The sequence below is a fragment of the Anser anser genome, assembly GCF_964211835.1.
Source record: "Anser anser genome assembly, chromosome: 2".
NCBI classification, from domain to species: Eukaryota; Metazoa; Chordata; class Aves; order Anseriformes; family Anatidae; genus Anser; species Anser anser.
Genome location: NC_139721.1, coordinates 135,164,408 through 135,186,949, shown reverse-complemented (window position 1 = coordinate 135,186,949; position 22,542 = coordinate 135,164,408). Strand labels below are relative to the sequence as shown.

General features: G+C 35.8%; 1 protein-coding gene across 6 annotated transcripts in view; it reads left to right on the top strand.

Annotated features, from left to right (window-relative positions):
- The window catches only part of NXPH1 (neurexophilin 1), a 181,853-nt gene extending 159,903 nt beyond the window's left edge, over window positions 1-21,950 (top strand). For 5 of the 6 annotated variants that reach the window (XM_083825164.1, XM_083825166.1, XM_083825167.1 and 2 more), the window contains one exon: window positions 16,621-21,950. In XM_083825164.1, the coding sequence (XP_083681290.1) occupies window positions 16,621-17,382 (762 nt within the window). In that variant the 3' untranslated portion in view covers window positions 17,383-21,950. Of the gene's footprint in view, window positions 1-15,776; window positions 15,919-16,620 lie in introns of all 6 variants that reach the window. The other variant, XM_083825168.1, reaches the window with a different exon arrangement.
- Window positions 21,951-22,542: the final 592 nt, after the last annotated feature.

Here is a 22,542-nt window from a genome sequence, read left to right as displayed (position 1 = left end):
GGGTGTGCAATTTGTATGAAAGTTTGAAAAATCCTAGTTGAGGAAATATTTCCAATACAGCACAAAACACATTTTCCCAGTCAGCTTTCCATTTTAGGAACTCACTTACGTTTCTTGCTGAGACCTTAGGGCAGGAATTAAGAGAAAAGGAGTTTTTTTTTTATTTTCCTGACTTAAATTGCCCAAAATATTAATTTAAAAATATTTTTGTTAGTATTACCAAGTATTACCAAGATATCTGTATTACCTGTATTACCAAGATATCAAAAAAGGGAAAATATTATCAGTCTTGACAAACATTAATTACCCATTTCAGTAAGCTGATATTCACTGGACTATTCAGTAACTACCTGGAGCAGATTAGAACTTCAGTGATGTTGGTGTATTTCCAGAATAACTCCACTGAAATGTAGTCAGCTCATAATATAAAATGCTTTTATTTGCACATTGCAAAACAAGTGTTCTCTTTTTGTCTCTTGAAGTGCAACCTGAGTGGCTGGTAGCCCATCAAACTAGGAAGTATTTTTTAATGTGTCCCTCTGTGTGAACTACCTAGTATCTGCTGAAGTCCTTACTCAACTCCAAATGGATTTGCAAAGCACTGGCCTGAACTCTATTCATACAGAAAATGATTCACTGCAGTGAAGACATACAAATATTGTGATCTGTATTTAGCCTGGAATATATTTATTTATTTATTTATTTATTTAGTGGATCACAGTGCAGGAAATGAGGGCTCTGTCAGTACTGTACAACAAATACAATGTGGACCATGTTCTTCCAGTTTTAAGCTTTGAAAGAAGGCCTACATGCTCTACTACTAAAATACCTGTTTGGTTGCTGAGTGCAAGGTAGGCCATATTGTCTCTATACTTCTCTCAGTAATCATTCATCTGAAACATAATTGAATGTAAATTTGAAAATAACCAAGGAAAAAGATTAGATCTGAAGATAAGGAACTTAGAATAAGCTAATCGTATTCAGAAAAGAAAAAAAAAAATCAAAGAAATTCTCTTCATGTTGTAGTTTGAAATTTGAGGAAGGAAAACCTTTGTTCATCTCTTTGCTGTATAATTCTTTCTTACAATGAAATTCAAAACAAAGTGAATCTCAGCTGGTTTGGAATTGTATTACCATCTGGGGGAAGATCTTGATAGAAGCCCAAACTAACAGATTTCAATCCAGCCCCTTAAGAATACTAATTGCCAGGAGCTGGGCATTTCTTTGGAGCAAACTGATAGTGCAGTTGCATGAGTCTGCAAAATCTAAATCTTCTTGGCTGCAGGATCTTCTTGCTGGAGCTACTTTTTGATTCATTTAGAATCACCTAGAGCCCAGCATACTTTTTTAATATTTCTAGTTAGACAGTTTCATCTGTACTTCAGCTGAAAACTATGGCCAAATCTGTAATTAGCCTTGGCAAGTCTAAGCATATTCTTGATGATGCTGTTGGTTAAAACCAACTTGAACAGAAGGGGTCAAGCTGCATGCCTTAGGGGCTCTATGGTGTACTTCAGAGTCCCTCAGTAGGGATTAGCAATCAAAATACTAGTTCAAATCCAGCAAAGGTCAACAGTGATTAACACTTTTTATTCTACTGGTTATTGTGAAACAGATATAAAATGAAGTTATGATCAAAATCCAATTCCTAGTAGATATTTTACGTCATAAACACCAAATACCTAATAATTCCTTGCTGGCAGTCTGATTAGAATGAGCAGTACTTGAACAGGCACAGAGACTGCCACTCAGCCCTTACTGCAGTTCCCCATAACAAAAAACGCCGTCTTTTTCATGACTGAAGGACGTGACGGAAAATTGCTGTATCTGCCTGAGCCTTTTATATTCTGTTGGTGTATTTGGGAATCTTTTATCCTGAGTGATATTAAATAAAATTTTGGACCACAAATATAGTTGAATATTATTTTAAGTGATGTGAATGTAGAAGGACCTGCAACTTAATGACATATTTTTGATAATTTTAAATATGTGTGGTCAGATCCTCAGCTGGATTTATCAGGCATGAATCTGCTGAAAAATTAATTAAGTGGTAGTCAATGTTGGCAAAGGATCTGTTTCTGTATTACTCAAAGTACATGATGATACTTGGAAATGCATTAGTAATTTTAGACAAAGTGTATCATAGATAAATTATGTGCATACATATGTGTGTGTGTTCACTCCAGAACCTCACAGCCTGTGCTCTTCTTTTACCTCCTGTGCACCAAACAGGTTAGATTTATGTTTAAGTGAGGGTTTCAATGTTACAGGTTTAGAATGAAGGGGTTATGGCTTTGGTTTGGGGCTTAGGCTTCCGGTATTTGGTTAGGGTTACTACCGTGATATAGACACTATGAATTAAAAAGCTTGGCTTTCTCATATTATCCTGCAAATAAAAAAGACAGAATGTCTTTTTTTTTTTTTTTGTAAACATGATATCTTTAGACCAAATACATATATATACTGTGCTCCATAGAAAAAAAACTATTCTGAAATTACTAGAACATCTGTTTTATTAATTCATCCAGGGTATTAATGGATTTCACTATTTTATAAACGTATGTTAGCAACAATATCCCTAAGATAAGTGCACAAAAATTTTTCAGTGTGCAAGTACTGTAATAAGTATAAGTTGGACTTTTCTTGCTGTCCAACAGTCCCATGTCTTTGTTAACTGTACAGCAAAATAAGAAAGAAAACACCTTAAAAAACTAATTGCTTGAACCAGGTGAATAAGATGTTCCTGGTTTTCAGTAAATTTATGGGTAATATATCATTAGAATGTGATTAAGTGCATTTAAAAAAATTGGAAATATTCTTCTCATTCACTAGGTAGTTTATGAACTATCCAGAAGTGCTGTTGACTGACAGCTGAAGGATGAAGGGGGAATTGAGGGATTCACATCTTGGAGTACAGATTTTATTTAAATGATCACTTTTATTGCAGTTCTTATTAGAGCAACAAGTCAAATGTCTCACTATTGAGGGCAGGTGTCCCTGCTCCTGGAAAAAAAATGGGGCTTCTTAATGCCCTATGAGTGGGTTTCAGGCTTCTTAATGACATGGACCTAGTGAATTCAATAACACAATACCCTCTGAAATGACTTTTTTCCCAGAACTTGTATCCTGTTTAAAACATCTGGTGGCATTTTATATTTCTACCACTTACTGAAATCAACATTTTTGGGGGGACATCCTGGATGTGATACTTGAAAGAAACGTGCAGAGATTTGTATTAGCTCTTAGCTCTGCAATTGATAAGACATCACCAGTATTTCTTCTTTTAGCCTTGCCATTGCCAATACTGTTTCAGTGAGAAAGCTGTCTAGGGCAGGGACTATATATTTTTACAGTTTCTAGTACATCCCAGCTCTAACCACAGGGCAGTCCATGAGTATTGCAGTAATAGGGATAATATATAACACTAACTGTGGATTTTGAGAGAATGTCTTTTCTGCAAATGCATTTCAAAGAAACAAGCAAAAGTGTCATTTACTCCCTGAAAAATGGAACTGCAAAGCATTTATATTTAAATTAAATGCTTTTATGAGTTCATTGAATGTTATTTAGCAAGTATATTATAGCAAAGGCATGTTACCTATTGCCTTAGAATGAGGATTTTATTGCGTTTTCATAGTTATCTTTTGTATCGGCATTTGGCAGGTAACAAATGAAATTTGCTTGCTAAGGTTAAACTGTTTTTTGATGTTGTTCAGCTGCACAGATATAAAAAATGCGACAATAGAAGAAAGTTATTTATTTTTTTTTTTTCGGGCTGGCGGGAGAGGAGGAGACAGACATAGGAATATATTAATATACTGTGATCTTGACCTGCCTTTGAAGAAACGTTTATTCTCTGGAAGTCAAAGAACTTAATTCCTGTCTAAGTCACTCCATTGAAATCTCATGCAAGAGTCTGTACAAATGGAGCTGCAGGCAGAACTGGCCTGAGGAATTCAGTGTTGTCAAGGTGGTGATGCTCAGAACAGTCTGAGGTCAAAGCAGAATGGATTCCAAGTGTCAGTCTAATTAGATGAAGGCTCTGGAACTTGGTTTGAAAAGTTCCTGTTACTCTGCTCTTTTCTAGAACCTCTGCATTTCTCTACTCATCCAGATTTGGGATCATTAATGCCTGATTTTTGCTGAAACCTGAGTTTCTTATACTTTAATATGAAAACACCCTTTTGATTAAACATTAAAGCCCAAACATGTAAGGATTACAGCCTAATTTTTGGACTCTTTTTTTTTTTTTTTTTAATTATTACTCAAAAAGTTTCTGAATGCCACACATGTTGCAGGTTCCCTTTATTTTAAGTCCATTTTGATTGGCCAATTTAATTATTTTACATATCTGAGAAGTCCTTGTGGTACAAGGACAGAATAATAAATTTTATACTTTTATTCTTTATGTATGAAAAGTAATATAATGCCATCATTACTTTATTACTCTGCAGTCTTTTTGTTACTACTCAAAATATTTCAGCCATCAGCATTTAGAGAAAGTTCATAGATGTTGAGCACACCATAATAACTTGCCTTAAAAGACTACATTTCTTCTAGTCACCCTGCCTAGAAATGCAGTTATGGATCAAGACACTGGAGCTAGCTGAGGTAGCTAGCTTGAGGGGATGAGCTGAGAATGCAGTATATTGCACTAGTATAACCGGTGCTCTAGAGCTCCCGTATTTCTGTTTGGAAATTGAGTGTATATTTTCTGTTAATTGGAAATATTTGGTCCTTTTCTAAAGACTGTGAAAGAGTCTCTGAAGGGTCTATGAAACTTGCACTCAAGTTTTGATTAAAAATGTCTCTGTGTTATTTGAAGGTGCTTGGCAGAAGTCAGCAAGGATAAAAGAATCCCAGAGATATCAGCCTAGTAGACCTTGAACTATCTGCATTGAACTTGCTTCAGTACATCTTAAAGTGAATTTAAAGCAATGTATCAGAACCACTCTATATTGCAGGAGAGGACTCATGGTCCTCCACAGACAAACTCACAGCACTGCTCATTATCCTAGGAATCGATGTGCTAAAGCACTGTTCACATATTTTCTTCCTAGGTTTTCATTTCAGTATGAAAAACTTAGCAATGAATAACCTCCTTCAACTTATATGTCAATCCCCATAGGACTCTTAACTCATCTCAATTTAAATTAATGACCTTAGTGATGATACTAGCAATTGGACCAAGCCTCACATGAGCCAGATATTTGCATATGGAATTTGATTAATCCTGCTGGATATTAGTTTTCACTTTTAATTAGGTATGATACTATTGTAGGAAGAAAATAAAAGACAACTAGTAGGCATAGGCAATATTGATTTTCTGTTGGGTATTCAGTTTTGTTTGGCTGTGCTGAGCTCCCTCACAATGTCTGTTTAGATCAACTCAAAAATACCATAGACCTAAAAACTGGCCTCCAAAAGTTCAGAGATAATCACTGCAAAGAAATACTTAACAAAGTATTACTAGTTTACAGAAAGTAGAAAAATTGGTATATGGTATCTCCTTCTAGTGGTCTGTAACTTTATTCCTCTTAATGGAATGAGTTGCATGTTACCTGTGTCCAGAGTAACAGAAAAGCCAGCAATATATGCAAAAAGAAGTAGTACTTTTTCTGAGGCTACTTGGTCTTCTTGCATCCCAGCTGAGCAAATGTACACTGATGGAGGAGTCCTGATCAGATTTGGATCTAGACAATTTTTGCCAATTTTATATTTCCATATTTCTTCCACACTTCTGCATTTTGGGAACACTGGAACATGTTTGCATAGGTCATAGCCAGGAAAACAATGTGCAGCACTTGTCTTGTCCAGTAGAGACATTGACCACATGCTGTTTCCTGCTGAGCAAATCTCTGTAAGAGAGATTTGTAAAGTGAATGTAAAGAGAATGTATATTGAGATATGTACGTCTCAATAAAAATAATTGAGTACCCTTGCAATAGAATAGCTGTTTAGTCTTTCCCTTCCTTATCAGAAAATCATCAAAGGAACTCACCTCTCTTCTTGGAGATGGATTTTAGAAAATTTTCATATCCACTGACAGAATGAATGAATGATCAATGCTTATTAAACAAACACACTTAGAAAGGGAATATGTTGCTATTTCTGGCTGAAATTCAAAGAGAAGAAAACATTGTCTTTGTGATTACAGAGGACTTCTGGAGAGATATTATGCATCTCTGGTAAGGATTTAAGCTGAAGATGAAGGCATGAATGTTAGCAGGGATATGCCAAACTCCTGTTGGACTGTGGAACAGCTCCTGTACTTTCATAAATACCCTTACCAAAGTACAGAGCTTTTTTTATAAATGAATGAACAAAAGGCAATTTTTATGACCGGAAACTATAGTTTTGCAGTAGAATTTCACATATTTGTGCAATCCCTTTTTTGTACTGCACGAGAACCTCTTACAAATTCACTGATGTTGGCAGAGTGTGTACTTGCACTCAGAGGAATCTTGTGAGACATCTTTGTTCAAATATGAGTTTCCAGAATGCACCCACAAATATCTACATGGCTCAATTATATCATAATTCTAGCACTTTTCTTTGAACAATATGATGTCTGCAGTAATAAACTATTTGGGTAATATTAACGTGGGAGAATTTTAATTTTATTAAACTTTTATATTAGCAGTAAATTATTGGAAACTGGATGTAGAAAATAAATAATATTAATAGAACATCTTGATAGTGCAAAGTGGCTTTGCCCGTTTTGTTATGGGTTAATGCCATCAGGCAGCTCAGCACCACACAGTCACTCGCTCATTCTACCCAGGTAGGAAGAGGGAGAGAATCAGAAAGGTGAAAGTGTGAGAACTCATGGGTTGGAACAAGGACAGTTTACTATGTAAAGAAAAAGCTGCACATGCAAACAAAGCAAAACAAGGAATTTGTTCATTACTTCCCCTTGGCAGGCAGATATTCAGCCACTTCCAGGAAAACAGGGTACATCACGTGTAATGGTTACTTGGGAAGACAAATGCCTTTACTCTGAATGTCCCTCCCTTTCTCCTTCTTCCTCAGCTTTTATTGCTGAGTGTAATACCATATGTTGTGGACAGTTTGGGTCAGCTGTCCTGGCTGTGTCCCCTCCCAGCTCCTTATGCACCCCCAACCTACCTGCTGGCAGAGCAGCATGAGAAGCTGAAAAGTCCTTGGTTCAGTGCAAGCACTGCTCTGCAACTAAAAGCGTTGGTGTATAATCACAACTCTTTTCATCAAAAATCCAAATCTTAGCATTGTGTGAGCCTCTACGAAGAAAATTAACTTCATCCCAGCCAAAACCTTGACAACATGATATAGTACTGGGATATCCTCCATTTAACTAGTGAAGAACACATTACAGTCTTTTTCACTCTCTTTAGAAGATATGTGTAACAATATGGAAATGGACGTTTTCTTCAGTGTGTTATATGTAAAGAAAAATACAATGCAAATTTTGATTAAAATGTTGCTCTGTGGCCTTTCATATTAAATCTAATTTTATTTAATATTACTTTCTACATGTATTCAGAAAATGGCAAACCAATATTAATAAAAGAAGGCTTATAGGAATGTGGAATGAGAGAAATAGATCCTTGACAAAATTTATTTACCTAGCTAGACTTTCATTTCAAAGTTAGCAGCAGTCTGTGATACTGGTATAATACAGGGGTCTTAAAACTCTGTTAGACATTTTCAACCTACTTTAATTTATTCCATGGAAGTTTAATCCCCTGCTGAACAGAGCTGGGGTGAATTTTCAAAAGTCATAATCCACTGAAGTAAAAAATCTTTAATGACAACATAGGCAGCAGGCTTCAAGAGTTTAGTTTAAATTCTTTCTAAAAATGTAAAACGTAGGGCAAGAGTTAATAGGATATTTCATACAGTTATATTTCAATCATTTTCCAAATCTTTATAATTTCACTTGCATCTCCACCATTAGAAATATTTGGGCTGAATTCTTGCAATTCTAAGGCAAAAAGCAGCTGTAAAATGGTAATGTGAAGATTTTCACAGGGTATTGTAACTCAGTTGGTCCTTCAGTTTACAGACTACTATATGGGATAATTTAATGTTTTCTAATTTGAAAGAGAAACGATGCTTTACATGCTAAACAGCATCCAATCTGCCTTAATTATATTACTAGGCAAGAAAATGAAAGCAAACTACATATTATCTTGCTATATTCATCCTTCTGTTCTTCCCGTAAAACTCTTGTTTTATAGTTGACTTTAGTGGTGGTCAGGATTTGGCTGATAAAGAGAGAGAGAGTTCATACATTTTCAATGTATTTAAGTAACACAGTTACAACATGTTTTTATACTCTCTGTTGACTATCGCCTTTGGAGCTTCCTAGTTCTGGAAGTACCTCTAACTCAGACAACACTTCATTTTCTTTACCTGGAAGCTCCCCTAGTGCCATCCTTAAACTTCTACAGCTCTCCCTGTCCTTAGCATCCAGGAGAGGGTTCCTCAGACAATTGGAATTTGAGATGTGGAACTGCTGGTCACAGATTGTTTCAGATGTTCAGAGTTTCAGAGAGAGACAGGCCAGTTCCTATAAGTAATATTTGTTGAAGGTTATTGAATTCTTAACCACCATTCCAACTTCAGAAGTCTGTGATCTTCAAGTATTTTAAGATTGAGAAGATTTTCTGATAGAATTAATATATTTTCCTCTTTGTTTTCTTTGCCAACAAAATCACCTTTTGACCAATGTTGGATGCATGGTACAAGACAAGATGGACTTTTGGTTTGACTCTGGTGTTCTCAAGCTCTTAAATTGACAATGGCATTTATTTATTTTATTTTTTTCCTCTGGGAGCTACATTTTTAAAGAAAAAGAGTGAGATCTCATCTCTGAAAGACAAGAGTGACAGCAGTGCCTGTATTCACCTCTGCTTTCCAGAAAAAGGGAAGAACATTTCTTAGGGCTGATATCTAATGGCTTCCTGTTGTGACTCTGTGGATTTGGTTCCTGGTTCAACGTGTCCAGGTTTCTCCATCCACTTAGAAAATCCTTAATGTTTAACTTCAAGTTTGATTTCCACTCTGGAATTTTGTGAAAGGAAATAGAAAGTCATTACAAAGAGTATACAATGAGCTGTGCTGCCACAGCTGAGAGGACAGCACTGCCAAAGCAAAGCAGAGAGAAAGGAGAAAGAGAAAAATGTGTTAGGGCACTGCTGTTAGAAGAAATGTTTTCATAATCACAGCCTGTCTGATGGATTTCAGGTGCCAATCTGTGTCTTTAAATCACCAAACACTTTTAAAAATCCTGTGTATAAAACATTTGTTCTAGTCACTAGTCTACAAAAAAGACACAAGGAGAGTTATGTTTTAGACTTAAACACCAGTGAAAATTATTTGTTTTGTCAAATAAAACCCCAAAGATAACAGAATAATACATAGCTATACTCCCTCCAAAATGGAACTTCTGTATAGGAAATTTTTTGTATCTAAAAGGAGGAACAATACTAGCAAACATTCAATTGGAATATGGAAAGTATTTAAGGCCAAGTTGGATGGAACTTTGGGCAGCCTGATCTAGTGAGTGACATCCCTGCCCATGACAGGGGGCTCAGAACTAGATGATCTTTAAAGTCCCTTCCAACCCAAACCATTCTATGATTCTGATTCTATGATTCTACCTGAAAGGAAGCTGTGGGGAGCTGGGCGTTGGCCTCTTCTCACAGGTAACTATCAATAGAACAAGAGGGAATGGACTCAAGTTGCACCAGGGGAGGTTCAGGTTGGAAATTATGAGAAATTTCTTCTCAGAAAAAGTAGTTAAACACTGGAATGGGTTGCCCAGGGAGGTGGCGGAGTCACGGTCTTTGGGCATGTTTAAGGAAAGGTTAGATGTGGTACTTAGGGATGTGTTTTAGTGGGTAATATTGTTAGTAGGGGGATAGTTGTACCAGATGATCTGTGAGGTCTTTTCCAACATTAATGATTCTATGTTTCTATGTAAATATCTATGTAATCTATGTAATCTATGTAAATCTATGTAAAAAAAAATCTATGTAAATAATTCTATGATTCTAAGCCTGCACACCTTGCTGTACAAGTAGCATAGCACTAGCCTCCCTCCTTAATGGTGTAGGGAGCAGTGGACTTGGACATGACTAGAGCATTTCATAAAGGGTACTGACAGAGCAATCATTGACCTTCTTCCAGCCTGCAGCCTTTGTGTTCTCTCCATGGCAAACTCATAAGTAATATGACCTGTAGGTCAGTGTTTTCTTGCATACCCTGAGGCATACAAGATGATGGACATTTATTCAATCCTTGAGGGTCCATCAATAGCTAATTGAGGTAGATGATGTAGTTCATTCTGTGTCTCTCTCTGTATTAGTTGTGCAATAAGCCCAGAAGAATACCTTGTACCTACCACCTAAATTCCATACAAGTGAGGTGGTAAGTGAGATGATTCCCACTCTAGATCATGAACTGGGCTAGTACAGAATATGTTCTGAGACTTTTGTAAACTATGGTGGCAGTCTGCCACTTCCTTTCTTCAGTCTGTTTCTTAACATTCGCAGAGCTTGTGGCAGTGACTATAGTCAACATGAATGCAAGGGAGAGGAAATGAAACTAAAACAAAATCATGGTTCTGAGGTATTCTTATTGGAAACCAACCACTGAAGGTGTTCCGTCACCTTTACATTTATTGAAAATTATTTGAAATTTATTAGTTTTCAGACTTATTTACAACAGATAACTTACATTGTGTAAAAGAGCACTGTAAAGCTGTAATTTATTTTAAGTATTTTTCTTTTGCAGAACAACCCATTGCAATATCTTAATACTTAATGATTAACATATTTTAAGAATTATAATATCCCCAAATAAAGAAGTGTCTCCACTGGTTTATTAGTGCCCTCATCTTTCTGTGGGTATGAATTTTCTAACTACCCTCTGATTATTTGTATGTCAGATCCAAATCAGACATCAACTGATACGGGCACTCAAATTTAATGGTATTAAATTTCACTGAATTTATATCAGCTGTCATTAGGTGAATTTATATCAGCTTCTGGTCCTGCATAACCTCTGTTGTGTGAAAGAGCTGTGGTCAGGTAGCCATGTTTTCTTTCTAGCAAGAGTCATTTGAAACAAACAGAATATATCAAAAGTAAAACAAGAAATATGCAGAATTGAAATAGCACGAAGCAAGCTTTTCTGAAAACTCGGGTAAATCTACTCAAAATTACCATGAAAGTGCAGAAAAGGACTACTGAAAGTTACTGAAAAAGAAAACAGAGAAATAATATATAGCTGAGGAAACTAAAAATATTTGGTAGCTTGGGAGAATCTAAGGGACTATCATATGTTTGACCTGTTCTTGCTCTTCTTGAGGCTTCTCATTGCTGTTTTTGGAGGCAGAACACTTCTAAATGACTTTTTGGTCTGATCCTGCATAGTCATTTCTGTGTTCTCTTTTGACACAGTAAATTAAGACATACTGCCCCTTTTGTCAGATTCATTTGAGTTTGCACATTTTGATCAACCAGTCCACATGCTTATTCTCTGCTGGTCATATAGCAAAAAGAATTGAAAGTTAGAAACAGAGAGTTCTGTTTATATGAAGTAGTACTGTGTGTGGTATTCTGCTTTCGTCCTCCCTTTCTCACATATCATTTTTGTAATCATTTGTAACAGCTGCAAGTCCATCACTGTGTTTTATTTCCCTCTGTTACAAACATTTCTCTATCAAAATTAATTCTCAGTTTCTATGTGAATGGTCAAATATCTGTAGAATATTGGCTTTGACTTATCTGGAAATTATTCATTAGATAAAATAGATCCATGCCACTAGTGACTTTGTATGGTATGTACACAAGTATAGGAATAAAAATTGGTCAAAGCAGTGTAGTAAACTAGGTCCAGATTTTCCTCCACCTAACAGGAAGAAACAGGATAAAACAAGATTAAAGTAGGAAAACTAGATTCAGCAAAAAAATTCTGAGTGCCATCCTGCCTTGATAATCGTCCAGCTTACAGCTATGTACATCACTACTGTTCTATCAATGCAGAGATATCTGACAGAAGAAAGAAAATTCCAAATTCTTGTATACAGAGCACATACAAACACAGTGATGCCAAATTCTTACAGTGCTATGCCAGCAAAAATGATCTTGGTTTTGATTAGTTATTTACCTGAAGAGAGAGATTTTCTACCTTGAGTATTAGATTGTTTGTTTACATTTTCATTTGCCCTCAAGTAGTCATACATTCAGAGGAATAAATACATAATTTCTAAGCCAATACTGTAATTATAGGTAATGAACTGTAATAGAGCTAGAATAAAAAGAAAAGAGTGAGAAATCAAGTGGCATTCTGTACCTCTTTGAATTATTATTATTTTTTTTAATCTCAGATTTATCAGTCTAAATTAATGTTAATACAGCTATGGTATATTTTAACCTCGGATGAGAAGAAGGACTAAATCACCACTTGAGACCTTGATGGCTTCCTGATATGACTTTCCAACTTTGTTTTCTCTGTTTCAAATATTTAAATTTGACCTGACTAAACATTCAGAGTTTAGTCTTGAAAGAGAACATCAAGCTTTTTGAGACAACTACCTATCCTTTAGGAAGTCCTAAATGAGCTACACATATTCGTTAAAACACATCTAATGAAGCTAAAGTTCATCATGAAAATTTCTTCAGCCTCAAAAAGGAGGATACAGAATGAATGGAATATTCTATTTTAATGGGACATAAACTAAATTATGGATCAATTTTTTTTTTTTTTACTGATGCTTTGGTATATTGAGCCCAGTGTCTTTGCTTTTGCCTAGAAACACAAGAAGAATGGGATAGCAATTTGTCATTCATTGAAAAAGTTACCAGACGATCAGTTTCCTGTGCCTTTTTTTTTTGAGATCAGTAAGCGTTACTAGGCAGTGGAAATTTGTACTTTCCATTAAAAATACAAGACTGGAACAAAAGGTCAGTCTCCTAGTCTTAGTGAGTGCTTTTCCAGTGACATCTGTAGTATTGGCCAAGTATTCCCATATTTTTTTGTCCTTACTCTTGTTCTATATGTACACTGCTGACATCATAATCACTCACTTCTAGGTATGCTGGCACAGGAAATACCCCTCCTCAGCCCTTTTACAACATTGATATATTGCACTGTACTGGGCTAAATTTTTCAACGTTCATGTGTATTTTATCATTGTTACTTCATCAGAATAAATCTTAAAGCTACCAATGAAGACTGGGAGACTACCATAGAAAGTTCCATATACATTGTAAAAGTCTGGACCCCGAACACTTCAACCAACAGAAACTGAAATAGCACTTATTTTTGTACAGTGAAATGTGTTACTTGTCAACTCCATAAATTTATATAATCTAAATATAGAGAAAAATACCCATACTCATCCCAATCCTGTATAGACTTGAACAGTTCCAGTGAACTGTTATTGTAAAGAAGGTAAATAATCCAGGGCAAGGCATTTCAGTTTGGGAGTGACAGTTGGCTTTGGAAGAGAAGACAACTCTTGTTACGGTGAATTAGTTGGTAAGGGAGCAGCTGCATGTTTCTGAATTATATACATGTATACTCAAAGAAGAACACAAAAGCCACCATAGAATTTTGGATGCTCAGTGTTTCAACTCTATCAGACATTTTCAATCAACACTTTTTTTCATGCCTTGCTAAAATGGGTCTAAGCTGTTTTTTGTATGAGTAAGTGCAAAATCTCATGGATCTGTACAATCTTTCTTGTATTATTGCCGACTTATGGTTGGAAAGAAGAGAGAGAGAAGAAAATCGTAGATTAGTTCATGTGAAAATAACTGCTGTATTTGCAGAAATTCTATTACGCAGCAATGCTCTGTATTATTGGGTATGCAAGTCTCTGAGGATACATATAGCTACTTTCTATAGTACATAGTAGACTAACAGTATATGAAAATGCAGTTGGCTGGAAAATGTTAGTGAAGAGCAATGAATTCTAGAGCTTTTTTATTAACCCTCATGGGCTGTTTTTTTCCAGTGCTTACATACACACTTGACTAGGGAGGGCAGGTTCAGGCCTTTAATCATGGAAGCAGACAGTTACCCACACTGAAAATCGTAGAGGTCTCAGGGCTAACTGCATGACCAGAAGCCTTTTAGGTATTACAAAATCAATGACAGTAACAATCAATTGTATTTGTTAGGTCAGGTATGAAGCAGTACAGCATGCATGGGATTTGAATCATCCATTTCCATCAAATATACTGCCTTTCAAGAACACAAATATATTGGATCAGTCAGCAACTCTTTCAGAAAATACTTCTTTTCCTCAGCATTAAGTTTTACACAGCTGAAAAAAGCAGACCTTCTTTTTAAGTAGTTTTTATACTGTTACATCTTGTTACATGGAACTTGTAGTATAATCCTATGAAATGTAAATCCTTGGATGCAGAAAGCAAAACAAAGGAAAAGCAAGCTCTAAGGAAAGAAATATACAGTGGCTAGCAATCTGTGTCCTACCTACAGATTGCAGGTATATTAGCTCTGCTAGCTAACTGCTAGACTCGTACCAGGTTGACAGATTCTTACTAGAGAGGCACATTTTTTCTTTTAACCACATTTCTCCTCTTATTTTGCACTCCTTCCCCATATGCCACTGCAAAATTACATTCTGAGTCTCTTTCTCTCTCCCTGTGACATCTTCATTGCTGCTTCATTAACCATCACACAATCAGTGCATTTCATTACAGCTTCTCTCCTGGCTCACTGTGTTGATGCTAAAATGCATCTACAAACTGTCTATCAAAATTCTAGAGTATGTTTATCCTTCCTTCAGTACAAAGGAGGAGAAAGTCATCCCTTTGGCGAGATCTTATAGAAAACCCATATTTTATCTATTATTGTTACTGTCCCCTCAACCTGAAGTGCACTGAGGAGGTATAGTAAGGGATGTGACAGAATTGTTTACCTACTTGTTTACTGTAAAAGTTTGGAGGCATACCTCATATCTGATTAGGGTGTTGAGAAAGCTTAAACTGATTTTATGTGTATGCCTTCAACTGACCTTGAAAGAGTGTTGAAAATATGCTTCAATTCCATGATTGTTAAGAAATGAAAAGGCCATGTAATAGATAACCTCTGTGACATATACTTGCAGTTGTACCAGTAAGAAGGGGCCATGGCTTAAATAATTTAAATACTAGCTGTTTTCCATTGTGTTTCTTGGATTGGGAATACACCTAATTCATTTTTAAGTGAAGAGAAAGATATAACTGAAGATATGAAAGAAGCGTGTAACTCAGTGCCAGAACACAAGAGTCATAAAGCAGACATTTTCAGAATGTGCTATGTAGCCTTGAAAAGGGAAATAAGAAACTCAATGGCTTCTTCAGACCAGTTCAAATATTAAAAAATGTGGCAGCATGTCTTGTGTGTTTTTAAGGGAAAAGTTTGTAGGTTCCTTCCTGTCAACCTGCCGTCCCCAGCCAATTCTAGCTATCCCTTCTACCTTCCATCAGAGCTCTCCATCAGTGCTGCGTCAGACAGGTGTAAAGCTGCATCTGTTCTCTGTTTTCCACACAAACAAGGCAAATAGAAAATAAATAAGGTAAAATTGTTCTGACACTGAATTCTGTGAAAAACAGTCTCTGAGGTTTATGATTTTTAGGATCTCGGTGCAGGGTTTTCTCTCTCTCTCTCTCTCTCTCAAAATAAAAATGTGATTTTTAAGATTTCTTTTTATTACTACTTTCAGATAGGTGGCCATATTTTTCTTGAAAATATGCAAATGGCTCTCTGTCTTGCAGAGACCACTGGTTTGGGGAGGAAGGTGTGAAGAAAGAAGTCGAGTGAGGAAGGAGAAATACATGTCATACTAGATACAGACAAGGCAAATCAGTAGTTAATCTGTAAAGGAGCATGAGTGTGACTCCTCTTGCATTAATTGAGGTAAAACTTACAGTATGTTTATTGCTGTCAAAGCAACTCATTAAAACTTTCATCCCATTATTTATTCTTCAGTTGTTACTGAAGGTCCCAGTCAAGGCTACAGACCAATGTGTTCTTATAAAAGGAGGAAAATTATATTGCTATTACTTGTTTTATAATAACATGGACTCTGAGCATGGTCAAGTTGGCACCAGCAAGACAGGACCTTGACAGTGAACTCCAGGGGCAGCAAAGAAAAATGGATGTGCCTCTGATGGTGGAAAACACATCCACTTGCAGAGAGAACATTCAAGCAAGAGTACTTCACTCTGAGATGAGAAGTGGCCAGTGAAAGCCCCATACACAGTGGAGGATGACATGGCTGTGTATCTTAGTTTTTGCAGTATTTCATTACTTACTCATCACTTAAAGGCATCATAACAGAGGTGACTTACAGGCTGAAGAATTAAATGAATGGTCAGAATTAATTCTGAAGACCAGTGTAAAAGATTGCCAAAAAAGAATTAAATAATAACTACTTGGAAAGAAGTGGATAAGAGACATTTATGTTTTGTTTTACCCGAGTACAGAGAATATAATTATTTCCCCCCCATAAATTCTTATGATTTTGAAATTTGCTCATTGTATCATGTGGAAATGATGGATTTTGTATTACATATCTCAACATATCCTTTCTTTCTTCTTCTCTTCATTATTTTTCAGGTTACCTGTGCAAATTTAACAAACGGAGGAAAAACAGAACTTCTAAAATCAGGAAGCTCCAAATCCACACTAAAGCACATATGGACAGAAAGTAACAAAGACTTGTCCATCAGCCGACTGCTGTCACAGACTTTTCGTGGAAAGGAAAATGATACAGATTTGGACCTGCGATATGATGCCCCAGAAACTTATTCTGAGCAAGATCTCTGGGACTGGCTGAGGAACTCCACAGACCTGCAAGAGCCTCGGCCCAGAGCAAAGAGACGGCCCATTGTCAAGACTGGGAAATTTAAGAAAATGTTTGGCTGGGGAGATTTTCATTCCAACATCAAGACTGTGAAGCTAAATCTGTTAATAACGGGGAAAATTGTTGACCATGGCAATGGGACGTTTAGCGTTTACTTCAGGCATAACTCTACTGGTCAAGGGAATGTATCTGTGAGCCTAGTGCCCCCTACAAAAATAGTGGAATTTGACTTGGCACAACAGACAGTGATTGATGCCAAAGATTCCAAGTCCTTTAACTGTCGAATTGAGTACGAAAAGGTTGACAAGGCTACCAAGAACACACTCTGCAACTATGACCCTTCAAAAACCTGTTATCAGGAGCAGACCCAGAGCCATGTGTCATGGCTCTGCTCCAAGCCCTTTAAAGTAATCTGTATTTACATTTCCTTTTATAGTACAGATTATAAACTAGTACAGAAGGTGTGTCCTGATTACAACTACCACAGTGACACACCCTACTTCCCTTCAGGGTGAGGATGAACACGTATCTGAGACTGAAGCCTGAGGAATAAAAAAGGTCATATGACAGGGCTGTAACCTCAAGGAGGAAGGCCACATCTATTGCCTGGAATGTGTCTACCTGCTGCTGATGATGTCAAATGGCTGCAAATATGTTAGTGGAAAACAATCTAATGTAATTTTTACCCAGTCAGCTCCATGTATCAATCTAGTTGTAAATCACTATGGATTTAAAATAAAACCATACACGTACACAGAGACACACACTCTTTTCAGCTCACATCTATTGAGATTCCTGTTAAGGGAGATTTCATTGTCTGATATCTAAGGTTTCAAGATAACCTATCATCAAGTAAAATGGATTAACTAGACAGAGAATGGTTTCTAACACAGACTGTTATGGAAATCTCTTTGAAAGTCCTTTGAATACATGCCAACCAATAATCCCCACTCACACATTCTACTGCTTGGAGTAGCTGTACTGGTAAATAATACTGTAGGAGTAAATACTTGTTAAAATGGGAGAAATGTGTGTCTAGCGTTCAGTATTCCTTATTATATGAACACAACAAAACATCGTGACTTTTTTCCAGCATACAGTAGGCACATTCGAGGTGGCGTTAGGTGGCTCTTTTTCCATGGAACGAGCCTGTTACTAGTAAAGATGGGCAAACATTTGGAATTTACATGTGGGCAGACATTCTGGTTTCATGTTTCTCTGACTCTTTATGCTCTGATTCTTTAAACCTGGTTGAGTTTAGGCAAGCTAAGCTGTTTTAAAACCCTTCAACTGATCACTAGGAAGGAAGATGCCTGGAGGAGAACATGTAAGTTATAAGTGGCTGTCTTATCTTTATTATAAAATATTGTAACAAATTCAATATCCTAGTCTTCATTTGTATGAATGGTTTGTATTGTACATAATTTAACCAGTGTTATTTGAGCTGCTTATTAATATTAACTTGTAATTGTCTCTCTGCTTGTTATTGGTTAAAAACAATCAAGGAAATGAGGAATCCATTTTATCAATGTAGCTGTAAACTCCATTAAAAGACAGAACTATGTACAAAGCATTTATTCAGCTAAAGTATTGTTGAAAGCTATACATATACAACATTACAGTCTGTCTGTATTTAGATATTTTATTTCCAGACAAAAAACAAACAAACAAAAAAATGTACATAAAAATAAAACATCTTAAAGTTGAGTTTCAATATGTATTGTGTAGATAGTAGTATAAATGGTTCTGAAAAGTGGGTAATACTCCACATTTGACATGGTTTTCAGTCTTGTCTCTTTGCATATGTACATATATATATTTATAACTCTGTGTGAGGGCATGTTTGTGTGGGTACATATACACGTGAGTGCGTGTGTGTGTGAATACATGTAGACATATATGAAGAAGATATAAAAACTTCTCAGGCCCTTTTCCTATCAAGCAGATATCATTACTGTGAAGGGTCTAGATAACTTGAGTGGAAAACCCCACTCAGATGAGAAATTACCGGAGCAGGGCATTTTTTAAAATGATTCATTATTGCTTAGAAGTGGGGAAACTTTGCCTTAATTTAGCCTCCTCTGAGGCACTGCTCTCTCTTTATGGAATGAAGAGATCCCTTTTTATGGAATGAGGGAATGTTCTTCCTATGAACAAAAAGCTCATGTCTTTATTATATTTTTAGTGTGTATGGTTGCATACTTTACCCCCACCATCCAGATAACCAGCAACTATAACAAGTCCATCCCTAAAAGAAGGCTGCCCAAAGAAGAACTCAGCATTTCAGAATTATCCTTCCTGGCAATGCTTCCTTCCCCCACCCATCCTTGTCCCCTGGTTCTGCTCTTCTGTCAAAGCTGTGAAAGCAGATATGGGTCAGCTTCCAAATATGCACAATATCATGAGCAACTTCTCCAAAGTCCCAATAAACACTCTATCAATATTTCAAGAAGTAAGAAGTTGAAACAACTTCCAGTTGTGGACCTCTGTTGCTGAAACATGCAGAACTTGAACATGAGAATGAAACAAAGCAAATGGATAACTTTACTGACAAGTATATATTTTCCAATGATGTACAAGTAGGAGAGGAGACTTACATATTATTAATGCTTTGGCTCCTTCGAACCAATATGCTTGTGGGAATTATTTCTTCATTATTTGTGACTTTTCCCAAAACAACCTTGTGATGCTGGATCTTATTTAGATTTGGAGAAAGAAATGGTCCAAGCCATACAGTCCAGATTCTGATCTCATTCAGGAATATGCTGAGCTACAGTATATTTATTTATTTATTTTTCTTTGACAGGCTCTGTGATTATATGAGTAATGTTTCCTCATTTGTGCTGTATGGAAAGTAATTATTCTGGACATAAAACACACAAGTAATTTGTGCTATGACTAAGAGTAAAATCTTGGCTCCATTGAAATCACTGGGATTTTACTATTTAGTTCAATAGGGTGCTAATTTTCATTTAATAGTATAAGAATTCCAGTGCTAAATATGATTAGCAATCTATATTACGACTGAGCATTACGCGTGTGATTTCTCATTTATATTTCTGAAAAGTGGATGTGAATGACTACTACTGGTACAGCTTTGTTATTATTATTATTTAAAAAAAACATAAAAAACATGAAGTATTTATATTGTGATCATATATATAAATATATATATATATAATTATATATATGTATACCAACATTTCCAGAAGCATCAATACACAATGGGATCATTCATCATGTAATGGTTCTGATTCTTCCGATTATGGTAGCTGGTACTTTATCTGCCTCTGTCACAGCCACTCATGATATTTTTTAGTCTTAAGCCTTAGAATAACTTGCTGTTCCTCATAAATCCTCTTGAGCTTGAACTTGGAAGAGTTTTTTTGGTTATCTGTGAAACAGTGATCTAATATCATAACATATAACGTGGTATTAGCTGTTAGTTCATTACAGTTCTTTCAGTCTCTTTGGGAAATATTTTCTGTTTGAAAGAAATTGTTTTTTCTAGGTGAGAAAGGAATTCAGTAAGCATAAATGTATTTAATTCACTTAAACAATGTACATAAGGGTATCTGGGTCTTGTACATGAACAATGCCTTAATAGAACCCTAGGTCAGGCAAATGTTGCCTCACTATAGCTCACCATTTCTAGACATAATAAAGATGTATAGCTCTAAAGGTATATTTTTAGGATTAAAGAAGGTTGAGGTAGTAATTTTTAAGAGATGAAAAAAGTGCTTTTTATTTTTAATTTAAAGCATGCTTTGTGTCTTATTTTCACTGCATAGAGAGGTCACAAATGTGGATATTTTAATGAAACCAATTATTCATGTTGCAAAAGTACATGGATCAGTCATTTGAGTAAAGATCAATATATTAAACTTGCCTTGGGTGGATCAGTAATAGAACTTATGTATCGTCATCTGTGTTTTGAGACAAGGAATCTGGGATACAAGAAACAGGTGGTTTTACACTGCAGTTATCCCAGATCAAAGTTCTAAACAGTGCTAAAAAGCTGAAAGACATTAACTTGTTAATTATATCAAAATAGTTCAGCACAGGACAGAAAATACTTCCCTCCGTATGAAGTCACTCATAATGTATTATCCCTTTCTCCCTTTTTCCCCACGTTTGCATGGATAGTAAACAAAATAGTAAGTTCATGTTTACAAAAACTCTTATCTTTCAAAGTTTCCCTTACATAAAAAGTATGATGCCAGAAACTGCTGAAATTCACTATACCTTTGAACTAAGTAATATTCAGACTCCATCTGTAGGAGATCAGAATGGAAGTCTTGCAGTGTTCTGGTATAAATTGGCCTAGAGATTTAAGTAATGCTACACTAAGGTGTTTACTTGGAGTGCAGTGTTACTGTGATTAAATCATTGCATCTTCATACATTCTCTGACTCCTATGCTGTAACATAGAATCCTATAGCAATTTCACAGACTGATCTGAAAACTGTGTGTTCAAAGACTGTGGATGAAAACAAGGGTTACAGCCGCTTTTACTTGGACAGCAAGAGCTACCTAAAGCTTAGGCATCTTATCTAAAGAATTACTCTTCACCACCTGAACCATATGTAACTATGTGTCTACCATTCCAAAGACCTTAAATGGCGGCATCAAAGAACTTCGTTATAATACAGAAATATGTAGCTACTTTACATACTCAGAAAGAGTTTTGATGCAAAGAACTCCCAATTTTCAAAACAGTGTACTGCAGATGTCTTGTAAATCATATGTGTATAAATTTATGAAATTAGTTTTTTAAAAAGTATGAACAGTTCTCAAAAAAAGTACTATTTTTCAATGCTTCTGTATATGTCAATGAAATATAAGCATTCTTGACCCTTTTCAAAACTTCTGATCCCAATATATCTGTCTGAAATTCATGAGAAGTGAAGTAACAGGATCACTTTGTACGAGTATTCAAAAGCTGAAACCTTGATTATAATGCATAATAAAGTCCTTTGGTGATTTTCCCTGTTACTGCTTTAATGTATAAGTACTATACCCATAAGTATCTGACACTGGAAGCACAGACTACTGCCTAATAAAACTTTTTTTTTCCTATTAATAAGGAATTGGCAGTCTTACTGAACCTATGCTAAAATTCACATATGAATTATTTTTCTAGATAAATTTGAGAAAGTCAGTATCTATGGATAAGTTTAACACTTGTTGCTGATTGTGAAAGGAGCTCTCATTAAGATTAAAATCACTTTAAATAGTGCAATAAGTTGCAGGACTTTGGAAATATTACGTTCACTTAGGTAGTACACACCTGGTAATATAGTCTAATATACATAGCATGATCTCTCAAAAAGGGTTGGTGAACCATATAGGTAAAATAAAATCTTTACATTGTTTTCTTTTTTTTTTTTTTTAATTTGTAAAATCCCTATGAATTGGCTGAAATTCTGTCATTACCCAAACTAAGAGATCACTTTGTTTTGTGAAGTTTGTTTTCTCATTGGAATGTTAATATTTCTGTGATTTTAATTTTATTTTTTATTTTTTTTAAATTTTGTTTATATTTTAATTCTGTTCAAAGGGCTTAGGTCCCTACTTCAGCTTAGGCTGATGTACACTGCATGGTACACATTTTAAACCATTTGTTTGTTTTTTAAGGTGCACTTTAGATCAGGAGCAAACCAATGACTCACATG